Below are 12,500 nucleotides of genomic sequence, written 5' to 3'. Positions count from 1 at the left end.
TAGTCTTAGCCTTTTGTCTACTGTTTGTGGTGTTTTTGTGTGTTCAGCTTGGAGAAGGTGCTTGAAGCCATCACCAGTGCCGGGGAGAGGAGAGAGACCAGCCGCTTCAGCCCTATAGTCCAGGGTCTCACTGATCGCTCCGTCCAGCTCCAGGTGAGACACAACACACACACCGTTCGTCTGGACTCACATCATCTGTATACAGTATATGTAGTACAGATATATGTAGTACAGATATGCACGGTTCTGAAATTTGTTTTGATTCCATATTGCAGAGGTGTTACACACACTCCAAGGTGACATTAATTAATATTTACAAGTAAGTTGTCTTCAGGGTTCTGTTTAGTCTAAGAATTCCCTGCGGAATCGCACAGTCACAACATATAACGCAAATCCCTCGAGGAGCCAAGAGTTGGTGAAATAAATTGCTCTCTACTTGCTTCAGCACAACGTCAACATTACAAACCACCAGAGGAGCTTTCAGAGTTTTTACCTTGTTCTTCACGAGTCACATCTAACAATAGCTCAGTAAAATTACAGCCAACCAGGCAGCTCGCTAATCGTCGGATCTGGCAGGGTTCGGAGAGCCTTTGGAACTTGTTACTTTATTTGGAACCTCCTGTTTTACTGCCATCGTTTTTTTGGGAAGCGATTTGCTGGTGAAAGAATACTTCAGTTTGCTTTATTCTAATGCATCAGTGACATGTCTATAAAGATATCTCTACAAAAATCTGACGACAAATGGTGGTTTAAGCAGTAACCTCGGGGGAAAACACGGTAACACCAGAAATCCTCTCATTCCCTTTATTTACCGAACATGTATAGTGCAGCAGAATGATGTTTCTGTAATGTTCAAATTACACTTTACTTATAGAGTATATTTCATTTCAAAATTCTACTGGCAGAAATCCCCAGCTGGCAGACAGATCTTTCAGTAATTGTATTTTCTGGTTTCTTTCCATCACTAAGGCTTGTTACCATGTTGTCAGTATGCGATCTGAATATGATCTCATTTTAATACATAGTTATCACATATTTTCTTGCTAACAGAATACCTCATATTAGCAGCTTCCTTTCTTTTTACTTTAGGTTTAATTATAGCAATTACAAAGCAAGCATTCGCAACATGCCTGTGTATTAAAAAGAAAAACAAACACTACTGTTGTTAGTCATTCAATTTTTTTTTTTTTCGATTGCAGGTCAACAGAATGATTCAAACTCTCGAATAATAGAATATTAACTAACACTGGCAGGAAGTCCAGCCCCTTTCCTGCCATCTCACAATAGGGATGTTTTGCACAGTGCTCTTGTAAAAATAAATGACCAGGTGTCCAGAAAGTTGGTTTAAAAAAAACAAAAAACACACAAAAAAAACAACCTGAAATAATTTGGTCTGTAATTTTTACAAGAAAGCAGAGAAAAAAGAACCAATTAACCCAGGTTCCCGTACCATCTGCTATAAATAGGACTATAATAAAGCAACAGAGATTTACTGCGATGATGATCCTGATATCAGGCCAATGTAAAGGTGTATTAACAAAATGAATTAAGTGGAGTATCATCACTGTCATTATTGACTGTAGAAACACTTTGCACAATTAGTGCTGTGCTTTACAGCCTGTTCACTGAATGGTCTGACCAGCATCCCAAATGTAATACACAGACCTGCTCGCCTGGAATCAGTGCCTGATCGAGTGAGTGAGTGAGGTGAGGTGAGTGTGAGGGTGAGTGAATGAGGAGAGTGAGTGAAGGTGAGGTGAGTAGGTGAGTGAGGCGAGGTGGGTTAGTGGGAGGTGAGTGCGTGAGTGAGGTGGAGTGAGAGGTGAGTGGGTGAGTGAGGGGGAGTGAGTGAGGTAGGTTTGTGAGTGAGTGAGGTGAATGGGGTGAGTGAGGGGGAGTGAGTGAGGTAGGTTTGTGAGTGAGTGAGGTGAATGGGGTGAGTGAGGGGAGTGGGTGAGGTGAGTGGGGTGAGTAAGTGGAGTGAGTGGGTGAGTGAGGGGAGTGGGTGAGGTGAATGGAGTGAGTGGGGTGGGTGAGTGAGAGAGTGAGGTGAGTGGGTTTGTGTGCTGTGAGTGAATGTGGGTTTGTGTGTGCTGTGTGTATGTGGGTTTGTGTGTGCTGTGTGTACAGTATGTGTGTTGATGTGCTGTGTGTGAATGTGTATGTGGGTTTGTGTGTGCTGTGTGTGTGTTGATGTGCTGTGTGTGAATGTGTATGTGGGTTTGTGTGTGCTGTGAGTGAATGTGTATGTGATTGACAGAGTGATTTGTTTGTGTATACACTCGAGGGACACGCATGCTCTACTCTCACTGTGTAGAACAGCAGCGTTGTGTTGTATTAACTGACTGGCTGCATTCTTAAGACTGATAAAAGCCTCAGTGCTTAAGTATAATTGGTAGCAGAGGGAGGTGAGAAGAGCGACTCTCAGTTCTGCCTTCATGGAGTAATGTGTCATTTGTATCATGCACTGCCTGCCAACACGTACACACTAACACACACACACACAGAAAAATGCTGCATTACCAATTGGGAATTGTGCTTCTAATTTAAAGGCATTCCTTTTGCTCGGTTTTGCCTACAGTCAAATAGTGTTAATTTCGTCACCTATTTTTAATTTAGTCTTAGTCTTGTGCCAAATGTCCTTGTTAGTTTTAGTCATATTTAGTCATTCACATATCTTTTTTGTTAGTCTTAGTTTTAGTCGACTAAAAGTCTCATCATTTTAGTCTAGTTTTAGTCAAAAGAAAACTCAAGGTATCTTAGTCTAGTTTTAGTCGACTAAAAGTTTTTTAATTTTAGTCTAGTTTTAGTCAAAAAATTGTAGCTTGACCACATCTGGAATCTGTTGTAAGAATAAATACAACGAGGCCTCATTAAATGCAATAATATCAGGAACACAAGTGTTATAGTGGAAATAAATAACTTAATGAAAAGCCTAAGATCAAAACTGTAGGTATATATACAGTGTGTGTATGTATGTATATATATATATATATTACCAACTTAATGCAAGTTATACATGGTATTGCACACACCATTATTGATGATATTTGGAGCAATATTACATGTAATTGTTAAACTTGATTCCCTTACATATACATTTGTTTTTAAGCCTAATTATTAATTTTGATTATGATGTGATCGTGACAGGGGCTTGGGAAGAGGTTTCAGGTTGGGGGTGCTGAGTTTTTTCTGTCACCACTTTTGAATAAGAAACAATATCAAAACTCCGCGAATCACAAAAGTATCAGTGAGAAGTTGAGAACACACGTTTAAACAGTGCATACACTCGAACTTGACTGCACATCACATTTTTTACTTTATTGATACTGCTTTTAATCGTAATGCAAAGACCGGTCATCGGGACATAAGCTGTCATGTACAATAAAAGAGCCTGCGCAGCGACAGGAAATATTTAACACAAAAAGCTGCCTAGACCAGGGGTGGACTTGCGCTCAGGAGTTTTTATTTTAATTATTTATTTTTTTGAGCGGCGTGTGGACGAATTCTTTCTACGCACACACTGTTTTATTTCTTGATAACAGACCGCTGCGAACTATAACACACCGTTGCCATGAAAAACAGAGCGTTGCCATGGACACACAGGATTCTAACCGTAGAGACGGATTTAGCAGAGCACTATTTAGCAGAAACAATACAATTGTTTTTAAATCAATAAACTTCTTTTTAAATCATCATTTTGTGTCAAATTATCGATTTATTTGGTAGGTAGCAATATAATAAGAGGGATCCGCTTCGCGGACCTGTAACTTGAGCAACAGCGCGAAGCCGCAAACTCGTGAATATTTTAAAGGCGTAACAGCTGATGAAAAAGCAGAGACAATTGTAGACGAAAATGAAGAGAGATTTTATCTTAGTTTTTATTTTATACAAAACATTTCCGTCTCGTCTTTTTTCGTCAACAATAATGCATGTTAATTTAGTCTTAGTCAGCGTTTTTGGACAGTGGTGCAGTCTTGTCATCGTCTCGTCTTAGTCATGAAAAAAAGGTTGTTGACGAACATATTTCGTCTCGTCTCGTCTGACGAAATTAACACTACAGTCAAATGAGGAGAGCTTGTGTGCTTTATCAGGCAAGATGGCACCGTGATGGCACGAACATGCCTGTAATACTGTGAACCTCGCGTTCCCATTGCAAAGGGAGTCTAGCACCTTTATAACACTATATCTGGCTTTAAACCCACAACTGTAAAAAGAAATTGTAAAAGAACCTCAAATTATTTGATCTTGAGCATCGTATATCTTAGAATACATAATTTGACGTGCTCACCAGCAGCAGATTTATCACCGTGCTGTTTTTTTTTTTTTTTGTAGTGATACTGTATTTAGTTTTTGCCAAACATGGCGTCGCACATGATGAACAAACACCTCAGTCTCATCGGTCCTACAGGATTTAGTCCCGATACATGGCAAGTTGTGCAACCTTTTTTCTTTTAGAAGGAAAAGGCTTTTTCCCAGCCTACCTTCCATGAAATATACCACATTTGTACATTCTTTTACTGATCTTTTACCGAATGACTTTAGTTTAATCATGTATTATTACTGCTATTATTTTATTTACTATTATTTCTTTATTTCATTATGTGTATTTTTTGCATCGAAGGCTTTCCATCTGTAAACAGTCCTTGTCAGTGTGGAATAGTGAATTGTTTGGAAAAAATTGTTTGGAGATGCCCTTTTAACCGCTTCCAGAATGATGAGCAACACTCGCTGGCTCTCTGAGTTCATTTCTTCTTGCCATATTTTAAACATACACCTGACTGTTCCAGAATATGAAACCGGCATAACCTTTAGAGAGGCACTCAGACGTATTGAGCGTTTAATCTTCTGCATTTCATTAGGAACATCTGAAATCAACTTACACTCATAATGACTGTGGAAGTAGGAATATTGTACCATAAAGTACCATATATTGAGTTTCTGTTGTATCTCTTTCCACCAGAGTTTATTTGTTTGTTTGTAGAAGTTGGTGAGGACTACTGACTTATAAACATATAAATAAACTTGAAGGAGGGTGTACTTTCTTTTTCCCATGACTGCATGTGTGCAGATTTGGACCTTCACAATTCTGGAGCAAGAATCCTTTAGTGTACAATACGTATGAAGCTGAGACCTCCAAACCAGTATAGAAATTCCCGAGGTCAGTTTTTATCGAAGAGACTTTACCAACTTTAAATACTTAATTCATTCTTAAGTATTTAAGAATAACCGAGGAGCCTGAAGGAGTAATGCTGCATTTCCTCCAGCCTACCTTGGGAAAGGAGAAATCTTCAAAAATTAAAAAAGGCAGTTCAGGGCAGAGAGCTATTGCTCTAAGGCAAACCCATTCGTACCTGCGAAGGCCAACTGGATGGTCTTTGTGATGTTTTATTAAAAGAGTCTGCAAATTATTGTTTCCAACACAAAAACATATCCTCTTCAATCGTATGAATCATTTAGAGATCACTTTTTATTCTTATTTCAAATTAAGGTCCATCTACGTCCCATTTACTTCCTTTTCTCTTACATCAGACGAGCATACCGGCTCGTATAGACACTGCTGCTGTTTCTTTGCTTTTATTTGCCTCTGTGTTATTATAACACAAGATTTGCCTGTATAGGAAATTCAGCAACCTCAAGGGACCACAGTGCGGTAATCAGCTCTATCTGCTTCATTTCACAGTATGTGAGCATGAAAGTATCAGAAGAAAGTTGTGTGAGTACTCAGTTCTCTTCTGTTCTGTGAACACTCCGCTGATCTGTTCTTCGCAGGCTTACGCAGACGTGAGTGCAGAGGTCACACTGCTCAATACACGACGACTCGTCTGTTCTCACTCAAGAGGACGAATACTCTCGAAACTTGACGAAATATTGTTTCTCTAAACGGGAGCTCACTAATGAAAGAAAAACTTTGCTTTTGTAATTAGCCAGAAAGAAAGGAGGAAAAGATGATAACTTTCTGTTGCTACGGTAACACTGTATTGAGGGTGTGTATGTGTGTGTAGGCACTTGTGTTCCTTCTCCACAAGAGCAGTAAGTGAGGTCAGATGCTGCTGTTTAGTGAGGAGTTCTGGGAAGGCAGTCGGTGTTGTAGTTCATTCCAAAGTGTTCAAGGTTTTTTTCTTTCTAAGAGATCCAAACCATGTCATCATGGAACTCTGTGCCTTGTTCACAAGGGCATTGTCATGCTAGAACAGGTTTGAATCCCTTAATTCTAGTAAACTTTAATGCTATAGTTTATAAAACCATTTTATAAAAGTATGCGCTTCCAACTTTGTTACCCATAATTTTTTGTGTCATTTAATTTGACATCATTTCAGCAGCGAACCATGAAGAGTATCATATATTTATTAGCATTGCTGGATTTAGTTACTTAGATTAAAATAACATGCCGTCTTTCTTTCTATATTTTCAATACACATATATTTTACTTTAACAACAAAATACACCATAATGCAAAACTTGTGCACCTTTGGGTAAAAAGTCTAGATTAGAAAACGTTTTTGTCTTTTCGTTTCGAGCTCAGAGATCGCTTCCTTCTTCATATTATTTTGGTCGTATATCAGCAGTTGCAAACGTGCCAAAAATTATGTAGGGCTTCTAGTAATGTTTTTTAAAGCAGCACAGGCCTCCCTTGGCCTTGTTGTCCTGATCATAAATAAAAGCTGTGTGGTCAGCTTGACCTTCAGAGCAAATCAGCTTTTCCTCGAAGGTTTGATTTGAAAAGCATCTGCAGACACGGGTCACTTACGAGCGTAAATACGAACCGTCAAGGTTAAAAGATGTGGAGGAAATTCATCAATGAGAACAATATCATAAATCATTTAATGTGGATTTCAGGTCTTTAACATGAGTGTGAGGGTAAAAGCTGTTCTGTTCAGGGTTTGCTATTGCTTTAGCTGCTAGCTTTGACACTCATATGTTTGTTCTCGCTCCAGCTTTGAAACGTGTCAAAAGGCAAATGCTGTTTTATGACACCGCTTAATGTTTTAGCAGAAACATTTGTATAGATTTGAGCTTATTCCACTCTCTAGCTACTATAAAACATAGAGGGAAAGAAAAAAATCACTTCTGATCCCTGGATGTTTGTATTTATATCACCCAGGCTGTGTTCTTAGTGCATTTAATTAATATTATCTAATCTGTCTGTTTTATTCACAAGCCTGCAGAAAAATGTATGAACTAACTAGATAGTGAAAACTAAAAATAAATACCAGAGCAATAAATTCCTACACAAGGGCCAGCAGATTCTCTGGATGATTCACTCTTTAGTTTTGAAGCTCCAGAGACAGCTATCATGTGCTCGCTAACTAACCCAACGCTCCTGCGAGTAAAGGATCACAGACCACAAGGAGGTTTAATCAGCTGCATATCATCTCACGTGCTGTAGCTTCGTCCCGATTTAGAGTACGAGCAAGGGGGAAAGAAACACTTGAATCCACTTTCCTCTGACTATCGCTCCTATTTGATTCGTGTACACACTCTTCTTATTGGCTGTCAGTCACTTTATGTGTACAAAGTACGGCTAAAAATTTCCCACAGATTTTGACCCAGCTCCCGACTGCGAGTTACTATAATAGTATCGTAATGGCAACTTGCAGCAGCTCAGGGACGTTATTATTATATAGATTAGTTTTGTCCTCCTGTGGCTGATGGATTTTTGTTCCTTTTTCCAACATCAACCCCTTTAGAAGACGACGAAGTCTTTATTTTTGTCACCTGTAGTAAAATTCTTTGTGCATATCCCATTTGGATGTTGCCGTTAGCGCAGCAGGCGTTAAGGGCCTTGCTAAGGGGCCCAACAGTGGCAGCTCAACAACAATCAACATCCCAGAACCTTAACCACTTGAGCTAGCACATCCCCCCCATTCATCAAGCGTCATCATCCTGACAAGCTACAGACACTGGGGTAACTACCAACTGTCAGCTTGTTTCTTTCTGTCAACAAACTGCAAGCGAAATTAATCCAAAAAAAAAAAATAAATAAATAGATTATTTCCTTCTGCATTTGTGCTAATATTTAATATATTTATTTATGTTTATATTAGTGTTTGTTAGTGATGTACACAACAACGGTTTGTTAGACATTCGTTCTTGGTATTCAGCTTTACAGCAGGACCCCCAAAACCCCCGACACTTTGCGTCCCTCATCCTGTACCGAAAACTCCAAACCTTCTTGTTGTTTTTTTCTATAATAAAGGCTTCTTCTTCTATAACAACATGAAACAAACAGCTGCTTTGGGATTATATATTGATTATGTCTTTAAATACTTATAATTATGACTGAATAAGCATGAGGATTGTTTAGAAACTTCACAATTATACAGGCAGTAGCAAGTTTACCATATTATCTGAAAATCTATTTCTATAATCCCAACACAATTATAACCAAAAAGGAGAGACTTTAATAAGCCAGAGAAAAAGCACTCCTTCAATATGTACATGGTTTTACACAAACACACAGTGAACTGTTTATGATTATGTCTTAAATACAGAGATTGTGTTTCTCTCGGTTCCAGTCGTGCAACCGCATCGCTGTTCTCAGCTCATTCTAAAGTTGTTAACGATGTCATAATCAGACTCAGGCTCATTTTCATTTTAATTTATACAGATCATCGGCTCATCGAAATAACAACGTAGATTTACAGGATGAAGGAATATTACGCCTAGAATATAACAGATTAGAACTGAACAGAGTTTGATCAGATATGGAGTGTTGGTGTGTCGGTCGACTGGATCAGACGAACTGATTTAGACTTGTGAAACCCAGAGATGGCGTCGATGAGGCAGAATCTCTGACGTTTTTACGGTTTTTAGTCTTCAACTGACTAATCCTAATCACAGGGTTATGGGGTTAAATTTGTCTATTAAATACCGGTTATTAGGAATTCCAGAATCGTAATCGGATGAGAAATAATCATGAATTTAAAAAGAATTTAAAACTGATTAGATGAAATGTTAAAGAAAGAAATTTCAGATTTTTGTTTGTTTGTTGGCTGATTTGTTGGTTTGTTAAATAAAAAAACAGCTTAAAGGACAAAAGTCGTAAAGTTTCTACACAGGCGATATGTTAACAAATCTTTTCAGGTTCTACATCTTCAGAATGAATGAGTGAGTGGGTGTTTTTTGTGTCATTGCAGATATTTTTATTTTTTAATAAACAGTACGCTGTTTGCAGATCAGTATAAACTCTGTAAATAAGTCAGTCGCTCCAGCCTTTGAGCACGGGAGCTTTAGCATTCAATCCCCTGTTGATAATATTATAAATAAAATAGTCAGGGACATAAACAGGTCCTGAGAGAGAGGAAGGTCTCAAAAGATGTCAAATATCATCCCTAGAAATAACCGTGCCTTGTCTTTTATCTGAATTTGGTTTATTATACTTTACTGTGGATTTGTAATACTTGTACCCTTAAACAGACAGACACACATACACACACACACGGGTACTCAGTTTGGTGAACCTGAACCTTATCTTCTCTTCCTAGGTGGCTTGCATGCAGCTCATCAACGCTCTCGTTACGTCTCCTGATGAGTTGGACTTCAGGCTGCACATCCGAAATGAGTTCATGCGCTGTGGCCTGCGAGAGATATTGCCGGTAAGCGGACTGCCTACCGACTGTGTATTATTATTGAAATGAGTTGTCCACTTGAGTGAAATATTGTAAAATTGCGCAGCGAATAATTTATGAGACCTCGAGCAGAGGTCGTCCAGCTGAATCAATAGGTACAGCAGGGATCAGACTGGTTTCTCTCTCTCTCTCTCTCTCTCTCTCTCTCTCTCTCTAACTCTTTGTTGCTCAGCGTCTTTCGTTTTATCTCCTTATTTTTCGCTTTCCTGCTTTTTCTGCCGATTATGTTCTTTCAGCATCAGAGAATGAACTGAACCCAGCTGCACACACAAAACAGACACCAGGTTCACTAAATGGAAAAGAGTGCAGGTCTGTGAGGAAGATTAATGCCAGGCTCACGTCTTATTTATTATTCAAAACATAGAACTGCTGCAGGACAAGAGAATAGATTCAAGCCAAATATCTATAAAGAAAAGAAAAGAACTTTTCCTGCAGTGTGTTTCTTCATCACGTGTTCTTTCTCGACTCTTTATCACTGCTTTTGCTTCATTTCATTATCCTCCTCATTCTTTATTGCTGTTTTCTCTCCTGTGCTTCTGCTTGTTTGTAGACTCTGGGTGCTATCAGAAATGAGGCTCTGGACATCCAGCTAAAGGTGTTTGAGGAACATAAAGAGGAGGACATGTTGGAGTTTTCTCATCGCCTGGAAGACATTAGGAGTGAATTTGAATATCCTTTTTTTGGCTGAAATTACTGAAATCCCCTCTGTGCTTCTCCCCCTTCCTTATTTTTTGTCCCATTCTCTTTAAACCCTCATTCATCTCTGCCAGTAACAGCATGGTCATACTCTAAGCAGTCTAACGGGGGTAATGTGTTTCCGGTACACACACTGGTTGCAATTGATTTTTATTTTCTTAGATTTATCTTCACTCATAAATCACTCTCCTTCCTTCCCTTTTGTCAGAGGAATGTATTAAAAAGGTTTTCTCCCATACGGTTCACTGTGCATCTCTGTGCATGTGCGTGTACGTGTGTCATCATGGGTGTCTGTGTGCGCGCGTGTCTGTGTGCGTGCATGCGTCTGCGTGTAAATGTCTGCGTGTGAGTCAGCATAAATGTCTGCGTGCATGTGTCTGCGTGTGTGCATGCGTGTGTCTGCATGTAAATGTCTGTGAGTGTGTCTGCGTGTAAATGTCTGCGTGTGAGTCAGCATAAATGTCTGCGTGCTAGTGTCTGTGTGTAAATGTCTGCGTGTGAGTCAGCATAAATGTCTGCGTGCATGTGTCTGCATGTAAATGTCTGTGAGTGTATCTGCGTGTAAATGTCTGTGTGTGAGTCAGCATAAATGTCTGCGTGCTAGTGTCTTTGTGTAAATGTCTGCGTGTGAGTCAGCATAAATGTCTGCGTGCATGTGTCTGCATGTGTGCGTGCGAGTGTCTGCATGTAAATGTCTGTGAGTGTGTCTGCGTGTAAATGTCTGCGTGTGAGTCAGCACAAGTGTCTGCGTGTAAATGTCTGCGTGCGTGTGTCTGCATTTAAATGTTTGCGTGTGAGTCAGCATGTTTGTCTGCGTATAAATGTCTGTGTGAGTCAGCATAAGTGTCTGTGTGTAAATGTCTGCGTGCGAGTGTGTGCATTTAAATGTCTGTGTGTGAGTCAGCATGTTTGTCTGCGTGTGTGTCTGCCTGTAAATGTCTGTGTGAGTCAGCATAAATGTCTGCGTGTAAATGTCTGCGTGTGTGTTTGCGTGTAAATGTCTGTGTGTGAGTCAGCATGTTTGTCTGCGTGTGTCTGCGTGTAAATGTCTGTGTGTGAGTCAGCATGTTTGTCTGCGTGTGTGGCTGCATGTAAATGTCTGTGTGTGAGTCAGCATGTTTGTCTGCGTGTGACTGCGTGTAAATGTCTGTGAGAGTCAGCATGTTTGTCTGCGTGTGTGTCTGCATGTAAATGTCTGTGTGAGTCAGCATGTTTGCCTGCGTGTGTCTGCGTGTAAATGTCTGTGAGAGTCAGCATGTTTGTCTCCATGTGTGTCTGCGTGTAAATGTCTGTGTGAGTCAGCATAAATATCTGCGTGTAAATGTCTGTGTGTGAGTCAGCATAAATGTCTGCGTGTGTGTCTGCGTGTAAATGTCTGTGTGTGAGTCAGCATAAATGTCTGCGTGTGTTTGCGTGTAAATGTCTGTGTGTGTCAGCATGTTTGTCTGCGTGTGTGTCTGCATGTAAATGTCTGTGTGTGAGTCAGCATGTTTGCCTGCGTGTGTCTGCGTGTAAATGTCTGTGAGTCAGCATAAATATCTGCGTGTAAATGTCTGTGTGTGAGTCAGCATAAATATCTGCGTGTAAATGTCTGTGTGTGAGTCAGCATAAATATCTGCGTGTAAATGTCTGTGTGTGAGTCAGCATAAATGTCTGCGTGTGTGTCTGCGTGTAAATGTCTGTGTGTGAGTCAGCATGTTTGTCTGCGTGTGTCTGCGTGTAAATGTCTGTGTGTCAGCATGTTTGTCTGCGTGTGTCTGCGTGTAAATGTCTGTGTGTGAGTCAGCATGTTTGTCTGCGTGTAAATATCTGTGTGAGTCAGCATGTTTGTCTGCGTGTGTGTCTGCGTGTGTCTGCGTGTAAATGTCTGTGAGTCAGCATGTTTGTCTGCGTGTAAATATCTGTGTGAGTCAGCATGTTTGTCTGCGTGTGTGTCTGCGTGTGTCTGCGTGTAAATGTCTGTGTGAGTCAGCATGTTTGTCTCCATGTGTGTCTGCGTGTAAATGTCTGTGTGAGTCAGCATAAATATCTGCGTGTGTCTGCGTGTAAATGTCTGTGTGAGTCAGCATGTTTGTCTCCATGTGTGTCTGCGTGTAAATGTCTGTGTGAGTCAGCATGTTTGTCTGCGTGTGTCTGCGTGTAAATGTCTGTGTGAGTCAGCATGTTTGTCTG

General features: G+C 40.0%; 1 protein-coding gene across 4 annotated transcripts in view; it reads left to right on the top strand.

Annotated features, from left to right (window-relative positions):
• Positions 1-12,500, top strand: part of diaph3 (diaphanous-related formin 3) — a 290,424-nt gene that overhangs the window by 99,523 nt on the left and 178,401 nt on the right. For all 4 annotated transcript variants that reach the window (XM_060876191.1, XM_060876199.1, XM_060876172.1 and 1 more), the window contains 3 exons: positions 48-153; positions 9,489-9,599; positions 10,183-10,301. In XM_060876191.1, coding sequence (XP_060732174.1) covers positions 48-153; positions 9,489-9,599; positions 10,183-10,301 — 336 coding nt within the window. The remainder of the gene's footprint in view (positions 1-47; positions 154-9,488; positions 9,600-10,182; positions 10,302-12,500) is intronic.

This window comes from Tachysurus vachellii, chromosome 1, assembly GCF_030014155.1.
Source record: "Tachysurus vachellii isolate PV-2020 chromosome 1, HZAU_Pvac_v1, whole genome shotgun sequence".
Classification (NCBI taxonomy): domain Eukaryota; kingdom Metazoa; phylum Chordata; class Actinopteri; order Siluriformes; family Bagridae; genus Tachysurus; species Tachysurus vachellii.
The sequence above is the reverse complement of the archived record's forward strand: the minus strand, read 5'-3'. Positions and strand labels throughout refer to the sequence as shown.